A 20,486-nucleotide genomic window follows, 5' to 3' on the forward strand; every position below is an offset into this window, starting at 1 on the left:
GAGTTTCCTAGTGATCACATGATCCTCACAAGTATAGAACATCCAGGCTTCAGTTATTTTACTTAGAAAAGCAAGACACCAAGTGTGAAATCCATCTGGTAGTTTGAACAATTAGCATCTCTGTTCTGTGTGGCATTTTTCCCCTCAACACTTTTTATTCTTCTGGAGTAAGCATTTGCTATTATCCATCCATCATTATCCTAGCCCTAGAGGGGAGGAATTTTCTAAGGTCAGGTAATGTAGACACCATTTCAACCAGATGAGAAACTGGCTGAATACCTCTGTGGTCTAGGGATAGAAAGCTTAACAGACATGGCTGGATTCTTGAACATTTGAGAACACAAGAGGGACACAAGAGACTAGACGAAGAGCATAATCATGTTATATCCTGATATTTAGTGACTCTATCGAGGACAATTCAAAGAGAAAGACCACAAATAAATCCTTCAACATAAAGAAGATTCCAAGAAAACACAATGAGATTTGCATCATTTAGAATTTTCATTTAACTCTCTAGAATTCTACCCCAAGCCCTTGTCTATAATAGTCCTACCAAGTGCATGAATCAGGATCTAAGAACACAGAAAACACACAGGATCCTAGTATTGTTTACTGAACACTCAGACGTGCCCACTTCCAGAAAAAGAAGCCAATATAAGGATTATAACATCGTTCCATCTAGAAGTATGGTGCATCACAAGTTTCTAAATGAAAGGGATTGTTTAGAGGTCATTCACACAAAGAAGGCAATTAACAAGACTCATTTTGATAATGAACCAGTAGTTTTTTTGGACTTCTTAGTCAAATCACTTATGCTTCATGTTCCCCCAACTGTTTTTGATGAATGATTAAATAGAGTTCTAAGGGAAACTTCCTCTTACAGAATTCCTTCTAAACAAAGAAGAAAGGAGAGTTCTTTAAAAATCATTGTTTATGATTTGTAATTCAGCCAGTAACAAAGACTGAGAGGTGCTGGCAGCAGTGTGTGCGAGTGTGCAGGCCTTCCTGTCTGACTTACACATTGTTTCTGCTTCAGGAAGTGAACACATCAAAGTGTCCAGCTGATGAGGACCCCAAAAGACCTGCCTTGATAACATTTTTTTCTTGATACCTTTCTAGGTTTATGAAATTATCAGGTACTTTTTAGACTTGATCACTTCATGATTTTCTATCTTCCCATTCCTCAGGCAGGCTCCCTCAGTCATGACCAATGTTGTTATTATTGGCATATTTAGACAAAAATACTCTGTAATTTTAAATTCCAAAACCCTATTAGGGGATGACAAACATGTCATTTAGATGTCCACTCTTATCTACAAATCATTAGTTTGTATTAGTATAAAGAGAAAGTGTCTTAGTAAGTTCAAGGAATTACACATGTATTGGTGTGTTCACCTTCTATAGTTTTCCTTTTCTTTCCCATCACTGACTAGCATAAAAAGTACTTCTGTAATATTTTATCAACACTAAAATAAAATATAAGCCTGTTTCTTTTTTACTTTTATTGGTTATTTTATTTTATCCCCTTTCCCAGTTAAACTCCCTATCCCCCGCCCCCACTCCTGCTTCTATGAGGGTGTCTCACCACCTACCCACCCCCTCCTGCCTCAGTGCCCTACCATCCCCCTATGCTGGGTCATTGAGCCTCCACAGGACCAAGGGGTTCCCCTCCAATTGATGCCAGATAAGGTAATCTTATGTCTGTTACATATGCAGCTGGAGCTATGGGTCTCTCCATGGTTGGTGATTTAGTCCCTGGGGACTTTGGGAGGTCTGGCTGGTTGCTGGTTGATACTGTTGTTCTTCCAGTGGGGTTGCTAGCCCCTTCAGCTTCTTCAGTTCTTCTCCCAACTCCTCTATTAGGGTTCCCATTCTCAATCCAATGGTTGGCTTCGTGCATCCACATCTGTATTGGTCAGGCTCTGGAACAGCCTCTCAACATAGGAACAGCTATACTAGGCTCCTGTTAGCAAGTACTTCTTGGTACCAGCAATGGTGTCTAGGTTCGGTGTCTGCAGATAAGATGGATCCCTAGGTAGGGCAGTCTCTGGATAGCCTTTCCTTCAGTCTCTTCTCCACTCTTTGTCTCTGCATTTCCTTTTGACAAGAGAAATTCTCAATATTTTTTGAGATGGGTGGGTGGCCCCATCCCTCAGCCAGGAGCCATGCCTGTCCACTGGACAGGTTCTCTCTCCCCTTTGTTGGATGTTTCAGCTAATATTATCCCTGTTGGGTCCTGGGAACAAACCTCTTAGGTCCCTGGCATCTGGAACTTCCTAGTGTTAAGTCTAGTTCTTAACTAGAAACCTATTCTGTCTTCAGTGTAGTATGCTTAAATAACAATATTGTTTTGGCTTTAAAATATTTAGGATAATTAATAAACTTCATTTGCTCTTAGAATACTATAATTCCCACCTTAAAAATATTTTTGGCCATGTCTGTGGGTGCACTGCTTTATCCTAGTGCTGATAAGATTTATCTGGTAAGGAAAAGTTGTATTGTCTTAAAACAAGAAAAGCAAAGCCTCAAACCTGACAAGAAAACTCTGAGCACATGTTTTGTCTATATAAAGTTTATCATTTTCTACTTACAGACTCCTTATTAAATGCCTCTTATAGTTATGAAAGTGAACCCTACTACAAAGAAGCCATTATGATAGGTAGACATCTTCCCTTTAAGTACCTACATTCTTTCTTTTGTAACAGCTTTATACCTTTGGAAAAATTATAAAATATTACAAAAGGTTTACATATAACCCCATACTATTTATCCAATTATCAACATTTCATGTTATTATAGTACATTTGTCAAAATAACAAAGCAACATTTAATCCTTATTGTTAGATCTGATTATTACCCAAGTCCATACTTTTTTCTCCACTACAAGTTTCCATCCATGATGCCAAGGTCCATGGTATCATGTCTTCTTAGATTCCTGAACTATGAAAACCTCAAATTTTCCTTTAGAATGACCTTGTCATTCTTGAGGAGCAACTGTCAGTTACTTTATAAAGCTATAAACTGATATTTGTGCAGGTTTTTCCTCACTAGATTGAGGTAACTAATTTTGGGAGGAAGACCACTAACAATGTAATGACTAAGTGATATTTTATTAAATCATGTCAGAGGCACATACTATCAACTCAACATCCCCTTTAAAAAATTTCTTCTCTTATATATCATACCCAACCAAAGGTTACACTCCTCCTCCAATTCCAGTCCACCCTTCTGTGGGTTAATATTAAGGTGATACATGATTCAACAGTGGAGAGGAAGGCAGGAAAAAGGTGAGGAAAACAGAAGAGAAGGAGAGAAAGAGATTTGCTGAGGAATCAAGATGGAGCTGGAGAAGGATCTAGATCCAGATGGTCTTAATTGGCAATAGGTAGATATGAATATTTTTAAGGGTTTCTATACGTTTTTTAAAATCTCATACAGAAGGGCAGTTTGTATCTTTGTCTGTTGAATATAAGCTTATTGTGTAGAGGGTTTGTGGACTGAGAATTTTATATATATATATATATATATATATATATATATATATGCTTAATAAGCTACTGGGCTTTGGAGTCATGTTTGTGCCAGGCAGTGGAGGAAAGGAACACACTACCTGGGACAGAAGCAACAGGGTGGATGAGGTAAGCTGCCTGGGAGGGGAACCATGTAGAAAGGGCAGATTGCAGACTGTGTGACAGAGTCCATGTGCTCAGCTCCACATTAGAGTGGCATCCGAGGAATGAGACCCTGGGGGCTGATAAAAGAATAAGGCAATCTTTAAATGTTTACAGCAACATCTTTCCCTCCTTTATTCTTTCTTCCCCTCATCCAGTACTCTTTTCATTTCTTTTCGGAAAAGGCAGGCCTCCCATGATATCCCAAACTTGGCATATCAAGTTGAAGTAAGACTAGACACCCCTCTCCACATTAAGGCTGGATGAGGTAACCCATGAGGGGGAAATGATTCCAAAAGGAGGCTAAAGAATCAGCGACAGCCCCGAACACCAAGCTAAACAATCATAACATATATGCACAGGGCCTAGGTAAGACCCATGCAGGCTTCCTGATTATCATTTTATTTTATTTTCTAAATTATGTGCATGTATGTGTGTAGAAGAGCTATATGTACATGAGTATGTGTGATCCATAGAGGTATAAAAACCCTGGAGCTGGAATTACAAGTAGTGGCCATATAACCTGAGCATTGGGAACTGAATTCTGGTTCTCTATAAGAATAGTATGTATTCTTAAGCAATGAGCTATCTCTCCACTGCTCATGTGGCTGAAGTGTGCTCTCCCCACCCCCTCTGTGTGTGTGTGTGTGTGTGTTAAATGTATTATTTCACTTTCCATTTCTAGTCCTCATTTCCACGCTGTACCATTTAAAAAGAGATTTCTATGCATATCTCCTCTTAAAAGAACAATGGATGATGCATCTTGGGTTTAACATCTACATGTACTATCTGAGATCCTTCTAAACAGATTTGTTTCTTCTCTGCAATTTACTTACTCAAAAATGTTTTATAACAATAATGATTTAGAGATAGGTTTAGAATTAAAACTCAATATTGCTTTAACTATATCTTTGGTCATTGAGAATTAACTCAGTTGGCTTGTCCTACATTCTTTAACATGTAACCTCTTATGCAACTCCTTGAACACTAAAAAATATTTATGAGAATTTCTTTAGTTTGTTTCAGAATTATTTTTTATATTTCTTATTCTAATCCTTGGCTCATCTACTCTTCCAAAGATCCCTGGTTCATTTAATTGAAGAATACTATTCAAATACAAGAATTCTTCTCTAAATATAATCATTGTAATTGAAGTATTGTTACTTCTGAGCCTCTTCAAATAACAGAACAAGAATATATATGTATATACACACACACACACACACACATATATAGACACACAAATATATATTTAAATACATGCTTTTTATATGTATTTATAATATATACAAATCTGTGTATACAGAGATATTTATAAATATGTCTATATATAACATCTGCCTATGTATTAAGATAGACATGCTCATATTGACATCTCCAACCCCACTTCTACAACTAAACAGATAATTCTAGCCTTTACTTCTTTTGTTATGATTTTTTTGAAACAGGATCTCACACTGTAGCCCAAGCTGACAGACATACAGCTTAAAATCATCCTTCCTCATTCACTTCAGGAATTAAAAGCATGTGCCTCCACATCTAGCTCATAGATTTCTAAAAAAGAAAGTGATTTTAAAAAAAAAAGGAAGAGAAAAAGCACCAAAAATATATTGAGCATTATAAGCCCCAGAAATATGGGAATAAAATAAGGAGTAAGTACTAGGCAAAAGAAAAAAGTCATTGAAAACAAAATATCAACAAACTAGGCAGAAAGAAAGAACAAAGAAATCAGAACAGACTGGTATACTATGCTTAAGATAAGTCTCTAGAGAAAGGTGAAACAGAAATTACCAGATTTAAAAAAAAAAACTATTCCTATAGATCGGTGACAATGACTTTCAATGAGGGCTGATCTTGCCCTCTGTATATCTGTAATATACAGAGATATCTTTTATTGCTATGATTTAGGAGCAAAGGCTAACTTGATGAGGATATATTACAAAAAAAGTGATTAGTAATAAATATGCTCACTGTGTATTTGATAATGAGATATGAGTGATGTTAAGTACAGAGTAAGGATGAAGAGAAGCTATTCAAATAATTTTATTTAGATGGATGTAGCACCATTAGTATATTTTATCCAATCACTAGGATATTTTGTAGAAAAATTTAAATGTGAGCATTTATTAAATAATCAAATATTCATGATTATAATGAAACATGATTATGTCATACCCAATCAAATTAATATGTAGAGTCTGATTACTGATGTCAATAGTTTGCCTTCACTTAGAAGATGCATGAGGGAAGTCATCAGCTGTATGTATACTGCTGTGGCAGTTCATTTTTTTCAAAATAGGAACAACAAGCAAAGACAATTGAGTACTATGTCTAGAAATTAAATTAGAGGGACAGAAAACTTTTATTTTCCACATGGGTTATCCAAACACTCAGAAGCTCAGGGCAGGTGTGTAGGTTCAACAGAGTTTATAACACTCTTCTCCCTCACTGAAGCATGCTCTTTTCTCTTTATTTCTGAGTTTCTGATAAATATCCATTCATAGTTTCCTCTTTAGGAAGTTCTAAAACATCATTTAAAATATTTTAAGGGTTGTTAAGACTTATGAGTTTGCATTTTTAAGAGTGCCTGTGGAAGGTGAGTAACTGCTGCATTCCTTTCCAAAATGAAGAGAATAATGTTGAACAAGAGTCCAAACTAGATCTGGTTAGTCCCAAAGTCAGATAGGGAGAGCAGGAGAGGCAGGAGAGCCTTGTCATGCTTCCATGTTCTTGCCTGCCTGATATCAGTCAATATTTCTATCTTGTCTGCCTCCTTCTAGTAATAATTATTAAATTTTGGTTAAAGCTTGACTTAATTGCTTTTAATACTGACTAAATTCTATGTACTTATTTCTGAAATCTACTGAATTTTATTTAGTTGAAGGTCTTATGTTAGAAAAGGGACAGTAACCCACATATTTATAAACATCATCAATACTAAATTAGTTTATGACGCCTTTACCTTTAGTGTAAAATGAGAAAGAAGAAATTAGAAAGATGAATTTTTTAAAAAGTCCCATAAAATGACCTGACTAATCAAATGGAGTCTCTAAGACCAAAGTGGTATAAACTGACCAATCTAATGGATTTTAGATGTGTTCTTATGACACGTATCTGTCCTCTATTGTCTAGATGTTAATTGTTTAGACCACAAACATATTTCTGTGTCTCAACTAAAAGTACATTTGCAAACCTCAAAAAGAAAAAAACTGTACTGTCTTTGCTGTTGTTTCTGTCAGAAGTCCCCTCTTCTCACAGATTTAATGCCATGCTGCATGAGAAATGTGGGCAGTTTGAGCTGGAGGGGTTGTCAAAAAGTACATAACCAAACCAACCCCCTCCTGTTAAGTTAAAATTGCTGAGAAACTACCATTAGCTGAACAGGCGTTTCGTGCTAGGCATGGAAGATGAACTTTAGAGGATCACTTAATCACTTGGTGCATGAGAAGATTAAGGTTAATATGCTAAATGTTTAACAGAGTGCCTGAATGTAGGAAATAGTCAGTGTCACCTATGATGGTTATTTTATTGATATTATCTTACAAGATTTAGTCATAAGACTTTTGGAAGAGAACCCATGATTTCCACCTTAGAGTGAAAGACCTGAGGTTCAGAGAGGCATGTGGTAGACTCAAAGTCATACAACTGCCCCATGAGTCTCTATCACTGAGTTTATAAATGTAGGCTCTTGCCAGTATAACATATGCATACTTGAAATGTGAAACAGAAAAAATGTGCTGACATAATGAAATAAGAGTAGTTGGGTTCAAATCCTAGCTCTATGAACTTCTACTGTTATGACAATAGAAACCAATTAACATCAATTTACTCCTCTATAAAAATGGCAAAAACAATAAGGACCTCTCGTGATTACTTTAGTCAAGTTATACTGTTCTTAAACAAACATCATTAAGAAAACAAAAATACATCAAAAAGGAGCCTTATGGAAGCAAAAAAATATGTTCCTTGGAAAAATCTTATCACTTGATGCAGAAAGTGGTTCTACTTATAGCAAAGCCATGATGGCAGGGCTACATATGGTAAATTCATGATTTTTTTTTTGAAGAATGTGAAAATAGAGAAAAAGCAACACTTCTCAATATGACAGAGTATAAGGCAAGAGTAAACAATTCACAATACATTTTAATGTAATGAATAATATAGAATATATTTGTAACATTCACTTTATTAAAATTGTCCCTATATAAATATTTGCTTAAACTTTTATCATTGTGAAATTGGACATTGGTCATCATGTACTCAAAATCTTCTTCATCTTTTTTTTTTTTTTTTTTTTTTTTTTTAAGGGATGGATCACAAAGAGTGCAGGGAATGTTATGCAATGACAGGAATGTTGTAGATTATGACTGAAGAATAATCACATAATTTACATTTGTCAATTCTTACTAAAATGCTTAACGTTTTTTATTTTTCTTGCCAGTAAACTATAGTTGTTTATTTTTAAGTTGGCAAAATACAGATATTTTTGGATGAAATAAACCCCATGAATGAAGTCCGTTTTACTTCAATTGTGGCTTGAACACTTTGCATAGAATCACAGCAATAGAAGTCAACCATTAATAAATAAAACAAACTAACTCATCTGTTACTTTTAAAGAAATGGACTGGAGAGTTATCTCATAATTACAATGTGTGAATAGCACTTTGCAAGCTAATTGAGATACAATAATTAATCATAGAATCCATTTTTTGTATTTGAATTTATATAAACATTTTTAAATTAATTTTTTTAATTTGATTTTTTATTTATTTTATTTTTCTGTATGTTTGTACACCCCATTCATACCTGCTACTTGTGAAAGACACAGTTTGTAGCAGTACTCCACCACCTTGAAGCAATCCCACTAAAATCAGGGACTCGACAAGGCTGCCCACTCTCCCCCTACCTATTCAACATAGTACTGGAAGTCCTGGCCGGAGCAATTAGACAGCAAAAGGAAATCAAAGGGATACAAATAGGAAAGGAAGAAGTAAAAACATCACTATTTTCAGATGACATGATAGTGTACTTAAGCGACCCCACAAATTCCACCAGAGAACTCCTACAGCTGATAAACAAATTCAGCAAAGTGGCCGGATATAAAATTAACTCAAACAAATCAGTAGCCTTCCTATATTCAAAGGACAAACATGGAGAAAGAAATTAGGGAAAAGATACCCTTCACAATAGTCACAAACAATATGAAAAACCTTGGTGTGACTCTAACTAAGCAAGTGAAAGAGCTGTATGACAAGAACTTCAAACCTCTAAAGAAGGAAATCGAGGAAGATCTCAGAAAATGGTTGGTGTTTAAGTCCATGGGAGTTGTGGAGGATTAGTTTAGTTGACAATGCTGTTCTTCCCATGAGACTACAATCCCTTTCAGCTCCTTCAGTACTTTCTTTAGTACTTTCACTGGGGTCCCAGTGTTCAGTCTAATGGTTAGCTGTAAACATGCTCAGCTGTATCTGCATGATTCTGGCAGAGCCCCTGAGGAGGCATCTCTTTCTGGTTCCTGCCAGAAAGTACTTCTCGGCATCAGCAGTAGTGCTTGGGTTTGGTGCCTGCATATAAGATAAGGCAGCCTCTGAATGATCTTTTCTTCAATCCTTGTTCCTCAATTTGACCTTATATTTTGTCCCGTGAGTGTTTTATTCTCTCTTCTAAGGACTAAGATGTCCTCATTTTGGCCTTCCTTCTTTTTGAGCTTAATAAATCTGAATTTTTTCTTGGGTATTCAGAGCTTTCTGGGAGCTAGTATCTGCTTATCAGTGAGTGCATATCATGTGTGTTGTTTTCAGACTGGGTTTCCTCATTCAGGATGAGTCTCTAGTTTCATCCATTTGCCTAGGAACTTCATAAAGTCACTGTTTCTAATAGCTGAGAAGTACTCCATTGTGTAAATGTACCACATTTTCTGTATCCATTCCTTTACTGAAGGACATCTGGGTTCTTTCCAGCTTCTGGATATTATAAATAATGCTGCTATGAGTATGTGTCCTTGTTATATGTTAGAGCATCTTTGGAGTCTATGCCCAGAAGTAGAATAGCTGGGTCTTCAGGTAGGACTATGTCCAATTTTCTAAGGAACTGCAAGACTGAATTCCAGAGAGGTTGTACCAGCTTACAACCCCACTAACAGCAAAGGAGTGTTCCTCTTTCTCCACATCTGCTGTTATCTGAGATTTTGATCTTAGCCATTCTGAATGGTGTGAGGTGGAGTCTCAGGGTTGTTTTGATTTGCATTTCCCTGATGACTAGGGATATTATGTTGAACATTTCTTCAGGTGCTTCTCAGCCATTCAATATTCCTCAGTTGAGAATTTTTTGTTTAGCTCTGTGCTCCATTTTTAAATAGAATTGTTTGATTTTGTGGAGTCTAATTTCTTGAGTTCTTCATATATATTGGATATTAGCTCTTTATCAAATGTAGGATTAATAAAGGTCCTTTCTCAATCTGTTGGCTGCCTTTTTGTCTTCTTGACAGTGTCCTTAGCCTTACAGAAACTTTGAAATTTCCTAAGGTCCCATTTGTCGATTCTTGATGTTAGAGCATACGCCACTGGTGTTCTGTTCAGAAAAATTTCCCATGTGCCTATCTGTTCTAGGCTCTTCCACACTTTCTCTTCTAATAGTTCCAGTGTACCTGGTTTTATATAGAGGTCTTTGATCCACTTGGACTTGCACTTTATAAAAGGAGAAAAGAAAGGATCAATTTGCAATCTTCTGCATGCTGACTACCAGTTGAGCCAACACCATTTGGAGAAGAGGTTGTCCTTTTGCTATTCAATGTTTTTAGTTCCTTTGTCAAAGATCAAGTGACCATAGGTGTGTGGGTTCATTTCTGGATCTTCAATTCTGTTCCACTGATCTTCCTGCCTATCTCTGAACCAATACCATGAGGTTTTTATCATTATTGCTTTGCAAAATAGCTTGAGGTAAGGAATGGTGATTCCCACAGAAGTTTTCTTGTTGTTCAGAATAGATTTCGCTATTCTAGGTTTTTTGTTATTCCGGATGAATCTGCAAATTTCTCTTTCTGACTATGAAGAATTGCATTGGAATTCTGATAAAAATTGCATTCAATCTGTGGATTGCCTTAGGCAAGATGGTCATTTTTATGATGTTAATCCTTCCAATTCATGAGCATGGGAAATATTTCCATCTTCTGAGGTCTTCTTCAATTTCCTTCTTCAGAGATTTGAAGTTCTTGTCATAAAAATCTTTCACTTACTTAGGGTCACACCAAGGTATTTTATATTGTTTGTGATTATTGTGAAAGGTGTCTTTTCCCTAACTTTTTTATCAGCATGTTTATCCTTTGAGTAGATGAAGTCTACTGATTTGTTTGAGTTAATTTTATGTCCAGACAGTTTGCTGAAATTTTTTATCAGTTGGACGAGTTCTCTAGTGAAATATTTGGGATTACTCAAGTATACTATCATATCGTCAGCATATAGTGATATTTTGATTTCTTCCTTTCCGATTTGTATCCCTTTTACTTCCTTTTGTTGTCTAATTGCTTTGGCCAGGACTTCCAGTACTATATTGAATAAGTAGGGAGAAAGTGGGCAGCCTTGTCTAGTCCCTGATTTTAGTGGGATTAAAAGTTCTCACCATTTACTTGGCTACTGGTTTACTGTATATTGTTTTTACTATTTTAAGTATGGGCCTTGGATTCCTGATCTTTCCAAAACTTCTAACATGAAGGGGTTTTGAATTTTGTCAAATGCTATCTCAGCATCTAGTGAAATGATCATGTGGTTTTTTAGCTGAGTAGTAATCCATTGTGTAAATATATCACATTTTTTGTATCCATTCATCTACTGAAGGACATCTGGGTTTTTTTTTTCCATATTCTGGCTATTATAAATAAGGCTGTTATGTCTTTATTTCTTGCTTGCCCATGTTATCATTGAGTAGTGCATTGTTCAGCTTCCATGTGGATGTGGGCTTTTTGTTGTTATTAAAGACCAGCCTTAGTGCACGGTGATCTGATAGGATGCATGGGAGTGTTTTGATCTTCTTATATCTGTTGAGGCTTGTTTTGTGAATGACTATATGGTCAATTTTGGATAAGGTGCCGTGAGGTGCTGAGAAGAAGGTATAGTTTTTTGTTTTAGAATGACATGTTCTGTAGATGTCTGTTAATTCCAATTGGTTTATAACCTCTGATAATTTTGCTGTGTCTCTGATTAGTTTCTGCTTCTATGATCTATCCATTGATGAGAGTGGGGTGTTGAAGTCTCCTGCTATTATTGTGTATGGTGCAATATATGCTTTGAACTTTAGTAGGTTTTCTTTTATGAATGTGGGTGCCCTTGTATTCGGACCATAGATCTTCAGGATTGAGAGTTCATCTTGATATATTTTTTTCTGTGATGAGTAAAATGTATCCTTCCTTATCTTTTTTTTATAACTTTTGGTTAAAAATCTAGTTTTTTTGATATTAGAATGTCTACTCCATCTTGTTTCTTGGGGCCATTTGCTTGAAAGATTTTTTTTCCCTAGCCTTTTACTCTGAGCTAGTGTCTGTCTTTGTCTCTGAGGTGAGTTTCATATATGTAGCAAAATGCTGGATCCTGTTTATGTACCCAGTCCAATAGTCTATATTTCTTTATTGTGGGAATTGAGTCCATTGATGTTAAAGGATATTAAGGAATAGTGATTTTTATTTCCAGGTTTTTTTTTTTTTTTTGGTTAGAGGTAGAATTATGTTTGTGTGTCTTTCTTCTTTTGGTTTTCTTGCACAAATTATTTTCTTACTTTTACTAGGGTGTAGTTTCCCTCCTTGTGTTAGATTTTTCATCTATTATCCTCTGTAAAGCTGGATTTGTGCTCAGATATTGTGTAACTTTGGTTTTGTTTTGGAATATCTTGGTCTCTCCATCTATGGTAATTGAGAATTTTGCTGGATATAGTAACCTGGGCTGGCATTTGTGTTCTCTTAGGGTCTGTATGACATCTGTCCAGGATCTTCTAGCTTTCATAGTTTCTGTTGAGAAGTCTGGTGTAATTCTGATTGGTCTGCCTTTATATGTTACTTGTCCTTTTTCCCTTACTGCTTTTAGAATTCTTTGTTTTGAACATTTTGTGTTTTGACTATTATATGTCGGGAGGAGTTTCTTTTCTGGTCCAATCTATTTGGAATTTGGTAGGCTTCTTGTATGTTCATAGTCATGTTATTCTTAAAGGTATGGAAGTTTTCTTCTATGATTATGTTGCAGATATTTACTTTTCGTTTTAGTTGGGAGTCTTAGCCTTCTTCTACACATATTATCCTTAGGTTTGGTGTTCTCACTGTGTTCTAGATATCCTGGGTGTTTTTGGTTAGGAGCTTTTTGGTTTTTGCATTTTCTCTAACTGTTGTTTCAATGTTTTCTCTGTTGTCTTCTGCCCCTGAGATTCTCTCTTTCATCTCTTGTAGTCTGTTGGTGATGCTTGTATCTATGACTCCTGATTTTTTTTTTTTTTTTTTTGAGGTTTTCTATCTCCAGGGTTGTGTCTTTTTGTGATTTCTTTATTGTTTCTATTTCCATTTTCAATTCCTTCACCTGTTTGGTTGTGTTTTTCTGTAGTTCTTTGAATGATTTTGTGTGTGTGTGTGTGTGTGTGTGTGTGTGTGTGTGTGTGTGTTTTCTCTTTAAGGGCTTCTATTTGTTTATGTATGTTCTCCTGTAATTGTTTAAGGGAGTTATTCATGCACTTCTTGAAGATCTCCATCATCATCATGAAGTATGATTTTAAGTCTAAATCTTGTTTTTCTGGTGTGTTGGGAAATCCATTACTTGCTGTGGAACAATCTGGGTTCTAATGTTGCCAGGTTGTCTTGGTTTCCATTGCTTTTGTTCTTGTGCTTTCCTCTTGCCATCTTGTTATCCGTGATTATAGATGATCTTGTTTTCTCTGAATGGAGCTTGTCTCCCCTGTAGGTCTGAGGGCTCAGAAAGGAGATTGCTCCTGGGTGTTTGGCTCTTTGTGTGCAGGCAGTGAGTTCTCATGGCAGTGACTTGGTTCTGTGTCCATGAGCTCTGGTAGAAGAGCGCTTGTGAGGCTGTACTGGGTACTCAGCCTTCTGCAGGTAAATCTTCTTTCCTGATGGCGCTCACCTGACCCTCTCTGGGCCAGAAAAGGCCAGAATCTTCTTTTATTTGGTGAAATTATTTATGAAAATCTATCCCTTCCAAATATTGGCTTTAGTTCCTGGCAGTCTTCATCTTTAGCTTCTTAAAGTCTGACAACATGTTTTTTCCTGCTTGTAATCTTTTATCTTTCTAGGTGACTTGATATTTTTTATCAGACTGAAATGCATATGATGGTTATTTATTTATTGACTGATTGATTGTAAGGTATTTGACTCAACAAACCACATAGTTTTCATGTTATAGTTTCTTTTTACCATTTTCTTAAAAAGATGTGGTATCTCAACTGACTCAGACAGATACAGCCAGTGGACGGAGCTTGGGGGCTCTGTTTTTTTAAAGTAGTAAAATTAGTTTTATTGTTTATAAATACTGAGTAATAAATACAAATTAGGTAACATGTTTCTTTTTTATTATTAAATTATTTATTTACATTCCAAATGTTGCCCCCTTTCCAATCCTTTCCAGTGTTCTTCACCCCACCCCCACCTCCAATTTGCCCCTGAGGGGGTGGTTACTCACCCACCCACCCACCCTTAGGGAATCTCAGGGAAGAATAGAAGTTAGGATTGTAGCCCCTAAGGAAATAAGAACTCCACAAGAAGACCAACAAAATCAACTAACATGGACCCTTGGGGTTCTCAAAGAGTGAACCACCAACCAAAGAACATACATAAGTTGGACCTAGGCCTCCCCACACATATGTAACAGATATGCAGCTTGGCCTTCATGTGGGAGCTATGAACAACTGAAGTGGGGGCTATGTCAAAAGCTGTTGCCTGTAAGTAGGATATGCTCTAGCTGGATTGTCTTGTCTGGCCTCAGTGGGAGAACCCTTTATCCTTGCAGAGAGGTTGGGGGAATACCCAGGGGGTCCCACCAGCTCAGAGGAGAAGGGGAGGTGGGGAATGTGTAAAGGATTGTGAGAAGGAGTGACCAGGAGGGGAACAGTGAGCAAGCTGGATGTAAAGTGAATAACAAAAAAAAACATTTTTTTTTAAGTTACAGTATCTTGCTGCATGCACATGATATTTAAAAATACTATAAAGCACAGTACTGGCCTTAGCAGAGACAGAAGGTTTGACTTTTCTCTAGTAAAGATTGACTCTTGCATCATACTAAAAATAATGAGAATGTTAATAATGAAAGAGGTAATTTTTCCAATCACTGATTAAGTCTGCAGAACAGATTTTCATGCTTAGAAAATTCTATCTCAACAAAGGCTAAAGCACTATTAGAAATTCATAAAGCCTTTAGGTTTATAATTAAACTGAACTAACAAACATCACCTGAAATGTACTGAAAAAATACTCCTTCTGAGGGCTAGGCTCTACGAGATGATACAGATTTAAGCTACTAATCCTGAAAGGATTCCAAAGTGCATGAAAAATCAACTTCAAACCTTACATTTGAAAATCTGTTTGAATGTCTTGTAACCTCTTCAAGTGGAAAAGTCATCCCACATTTTAATTTTGTTATTCTTTTACAAGGTAAAATAACTATTCCTTTCTATAAACAGAGCTTTGTCTTTTTAAAACAGACATAGCCTTTGGAAGGAATTAAGCAAATACTATTTATGAATCCCACTCCTTACAAAGTGGCACATTGGTACTGAAAGCTTTTGTTTTAGAGGCATTCAGGCAAATAAGCCTCCCAGCAAGATTTCAGAAAGGATGCAGTGGGAATGCAGGGAGACAGTACTAAAGCCAGGATTAGATACTACATACAGATATACCATCTTTTGTACCATCCTTCAGCCCTTTGTATTTTGGAAGGAATATAATGTAATAAAATGATGATAACAATGATCTTGGATTTCTGTTTACTTATTTTTTAGGGTAAGCATATGAAGAAGTAGGTTTTAACACCCACCAAAGAAGAAACTCAGTATTTTTAGAAACTCTGACTCATATACTAAGGAGAAAACTAGAAAATTTTTTCTTTATAAAAGACTACTTCAATGAAAGACTTTCACCCTATAAGTTCTGCAACTCCACCAACAGAGCTGAAAAAATACATACCAAATATATTTAAACTTTTATTCTGAAATTAATTAAATGTACTTGATTATAAAAAATCCTGAACTAAGTGCAATTATAAATTAAGTTCATAAAACAGGAAAAGGTACATACAATTCTATGGTAAAATTTTATTTGCAAAATGACTGGCAGTATTTGGCTTAATTTGGGAAAATAATACTACCAGAGGACTGTCTTTTTTTTTTTAATTAACAGAAATAGGGGTTGTAGTTAAAAGCATTGGCTATGCTTGCAAAGGACCTAGGTTTGATTCCCAGCACTCACACAGTGGCTTACAGCCATCCATAACTCTAGTTCCTGGGGATGAACCCAAAGCCCTCTTCCAACCTCCGTAACACCGGGCATAATATGGTATACTTAAATACATGCATAAAAACATCTATACACATGAAATAAGATAAATATTAACAATTATCAGATATACACTTGTTTTAAAAACTCAGTAAAGCTGGACACAGTAACCTATGACTACAATCTCACAAAGCAGGAACCTGAAACAGGAGGCTCATCATTAGCTGGAAGTCAGCTTGGGACACACACCGAGTTCCAAGCCAGCTGAAATTACTATTTCAAAACATCCTAATTATTATTTTTTAAAAAAGTAAAACAAAACCTCACTAAATTCGCCACTAATCATTTTTAATACTACTATTTATTTCTGGATTCCCTATGAGCAAAGACAGTCTATACACTGATGTTCTGTGTTTCTTATATTAGTTCCTTTTCTACATCTACTGTTAAACAAGGACCATAAGGAGAAGGAATTAATTTATCTATAAGTTAGAACCCCTGGTTGAAAAACACTAAAACCAGTCCCATCCCATGCTGTATCTGACAAAGATATTGTGGTAGCAGAAAAGAAGAAAGGTCTTGGATCCTCAAAAGTTTTGGCTTTTCTTTAAATATATCACAACCTGACTCATAATAATTCTTTTAAATAATCTGCATTCTTGGCTAGCTCAAAAGCAGTAATTGCTGGGTAAGTACTACATAAAAAAGATTTTTATATCTAAGATACACAGGAAACTATATTGTTAGCTTTTCTGAAAATATATAATAAAGTTGACTTATTCAACAGAGAAAATGAATATTATAGCATGAGTAAGAAATGTGTACTATTAGACTTTCACTTTAGAATAGAAGGTTCCAAGTTCGTATGTCTTAGTAACAAAAAAATATAGCAAAAATAAAATTTCCAGAGCCTTTAAAACTTTAGATCAAAATCTTTCCTTTCTCACTAACCTCCCTATACTACATACAGTAAGTCTATATTCATAAAGCTTGAGAACTCAGGGCATGCTGCAAATCATTATACCTGATATATAAGATTACTCACGTGTAAACTTTAAGAACAAAATCCTTTTCTTCTTTTAATTCTGTTAGTGACTGAAGAACATCCAAAATGCTTAGAACTGCACAGCCATATGGTCGCCTATAGTGCAGGTGAGCAGGACCCTTTTTGGAGTCATTCAGAAGCATCCGACCTTGGGTACAGCAGAAAACAACAATTATGCAGAAAATCCATGCTCCTTTCTAACATCTATTAATTATCATTCAATGACATCAGAGCTACAGGTACCTCAGAGATCCTCTAAGAAGAGTAAGGAGCTAAAGTGAGTCACCTAAGAATCTCCATGTACAAGTATATCAAATTAACCTCTGGCCTAAGCCCACTTTCTATGTCACATTCACTCAATGAATAACAACCGTGCATTTATTAATCAAGTAAAAATAAAAATGGACTTAATGAATTTATTAGAAAAAATTCAGTGTGTTAACAGATTTAAATTTGATGGCCACACTAATGACAGAAGTCCAGTATTTTTAGCTGCACTCATAAACTGTATACACAGGGAAACAGGACACTATCCTTCCTCTGACCAAATTTTAATTCTCAAAGGCTGAACCACTGTGGAAGTGAGTGAAGTCTTGGTCATGGATGGCTGCTTATACCTCCGAGAGCACATCTATGCCTACACAAGTATTTACAAAAGCTAAGATTCCAACGAACTTTATGCAGTAAGGCAAGGTACTTGGTATATTGTGAAAGGATTAAACATATTTTGACAAAATTGTACACCATACTCTAGAACCTATTCTATGAAGGAAAACTTGGATAGTCGTAACACCCAAACCTGAAATATGTATAGTATATCCAACAATGAACAGTAGTGAAAAGCCACTTTCTTCTCAGTTTGAGTAGAAATGAGCTGCTACTCATCTACAGTGGTGTCAATGACTCTAATTTTTAAGGAAATGGCACAGGTGCATAATTTTGGACAGAAATTACAACAAAGGGCAAATACCACCCACTCAACTGGCACTCTGGTTTCTCTGTAAAAACTGTGGAGAAAAAAGACACACACTAAAGCAGGCAACATGTCAGGAAGAATGTAAAAAAAGCAAACCACTTAAAATACATTTGGGTCCAAAAGCAAGAAGGAACAAAAGATCTGAAATGGGGAAAACATGTTTGCATTTACATCAAATCCACCTACTGCAGCAGCTGAGCTTAAAGGCAAAGCTTAAACAAACAAACAAAAAAATCAAACAAATAAATAAAGAGTTAGATTCTAATCCTGAGAACTGAAATAGCAGAAAAGACAAAGTTCAGACTTATATTCATCCTAAGTTTGGACAGTCTTAATCATGAGAACAACTGAAGTGGACAATACCTATTCGGATCACATGGGCAACTATGTACAAATCTCTCTTCATGTCTTTGCTGCTCAGATCCTAAGGAAAGAAAAAAGAATAAATAAATCTTGACATATTATGTATAGAAAATGATGATAAATTTTCTTTCATTCAAATTTCATTTTAACTTTACTAGTAGTTTGCTTTCAGTATATATGATAGGTAGGAGAAGGGAAATAATAGAATACAACATTTAATACATATAAAATTTATACAGAGAAGAGGCCTTATTATTGAAAAACACTACTTACTTATGTTATTAAATAATGGAAAATCAAACTGGTGCTCAACTAGCTGGTATTATTCTACATACTACAATTAATATTAAACAGGTACAAACCCCATGACTTACAGCAGCAACATGTCTACAGAAAATGTTGTTACAACAGTGACACAAATGTTAGGAATAAGAACCACTTTCTGATTGGCTTTAAGGTCCACTCCATAAGATGGATCTCATGCCTGACACTGCTCAAATGGCCAAGAACTCTAGATAAGTCATGGGCTCTAGGGGAAAACTTACTGCTATCATTTTGTTAGAAGAACACAGCAATAAAATGATTCTAATGACATACTGCTATACCTATATGTAAGTATCTCACTCAGCCCTCAAAGGAGAAATGCCTTCTTGCAATAGATGGGAACTAACACAAAGACTCAATATTGGACAGTATGCATAGAATGAGGTACTTTAGAGGACTCCCATCTCTTCAAGGCTCAGGGATCTATGCCAAAGAGAAAGAAACATGATGAAGTTCCAAGGAGTTTCATCCAAACAAAACAGAACTGATGTACATATGAACCCACAGAGATAATAGCACCTATAAGTCCTGCACAGGTTCTGCCATATAAAAATCCCAGAAGGAGAAGTGGACACAAGGTCCCACATCTAGCTAAGCTATTTGCAATTAAAACCTGCCAGAGAAGAGAAAATCAGTTTTCTCCTATAAAGTGTTACTGGGTATATAAACCACACTCCAGGGCAGGCCTCATGCCCAGGAGTAGCTGTCCAACATAAAAGAGACTGTGTGTGTGTGTGTGTGTGTGTGTGTGTGTGTGTGTGTGTGTGTGTGTGTGTGTAGGAAGGTGCTTCATTTTGGTTTTTTATTTTATTGGGTTTTTTTGTTTCGCTTTAATTTTCTTTTTCTTTTTTTAAGAGAGAAAGAACTTGAGTTAGGTGGATAAGAAGGGAGGGAAGAATCTTGAAACTATCTTGGGGGAGGGGGAAATATCAAAAGACACTGTATGAAATTTTTTGTTAAAATAAAAACTGTTTAAATATTTATATAGTGAAAACTTGAATACCATACTTTTTGGAATTTTATTTTACTCATAGTATTCTTCTAGCTCTCATTTAGATCACCTAATAAAGTAGCTACAAATTTTCACAATGATCCATGTTTGTTCTATTATCATGTAAAAACAATTTATAAGAGATAAATGTTCCGATAGAGGCTGAGCAACTGGTGAGTGGGAGACTGAAGAGTAAAAGGTTGTCAAAGGACACTGATTACTTGCCCTAGGGATTTCCTCTGTAGGAAATCGCTCCCAGGAAATCCCACCCAGGAAATCCCACTTTCTTGAGATTTGAGTTCCCAAAATACTACAGAAGGTCCGGATGACCTCTGTGGAATGTTCCAACGCCCTAGGTGTGCCTGGGGGTGTACTGATAAAAAAATGTATGATTCTTCCCCTTTCAATTTCTTCATTCCCCCTGTCCTCCCCCTCCTTTGTGATTTTTGCCTTTATAAGCCCGTTACAAGTTCAGGCCGGGGTCGAACTCCTCTATCCCTGCGTGGTGTATGAGTCTCGACCCCAGCATGCTGGCCTGAGATCTCACTCTGTTTCACTTTCAATAAACTTCCTCGTGCAATTGCAGCAAGTCTGGTCTCGGTGCCTCACTGGGTGCGCGCCTCTCCTGAGATTTGAGTGAGGG

At 36.1% G+C, this 20,486-nt stretch overlaps 1 protein-coding gene across 1 annotated transcript in view; it reads right to left on the minus strand.

The window, feature by feature from the left end:
* DOCK3 (dedicator of cytokinesis 3) overlaps positions 1 to 20,486 on the minus strand; it is a 331,413-nt gene that overhangs the window by 103,511 nt on the left and 207,416 nt on the right. Inside the window, exons 11-12 of the mRNA XM_080933917.1 lie at positions 18,529 to 18,589; positions 17,190 to 17,337 (exon numbers count right to left, since the gene is read on the minus strand). Of these exons, the coding sequence (XP_080790043.1) occupies positions 17,190 to 17,337; positions 18,529 to 18,589 (209 nt within the window). The remainder of the gene's footprint in view (positions 1 to 17,189; positions 17,338 to 18,528; positions 18,590 to 20,486) is intronic.

The sequence above is a fragment of the Micromys minutus genome (assembly GCF_963924665.1).
Source record: "Micromys minutus genome assembly, chromosome: 21".
In the NCBI taxonomy this organism is placed as follows: Eukaryota; Metazoa; Chordata; class Mammalia; order Rodentia; family Muridae; genus Micromys; species Micromys minutus.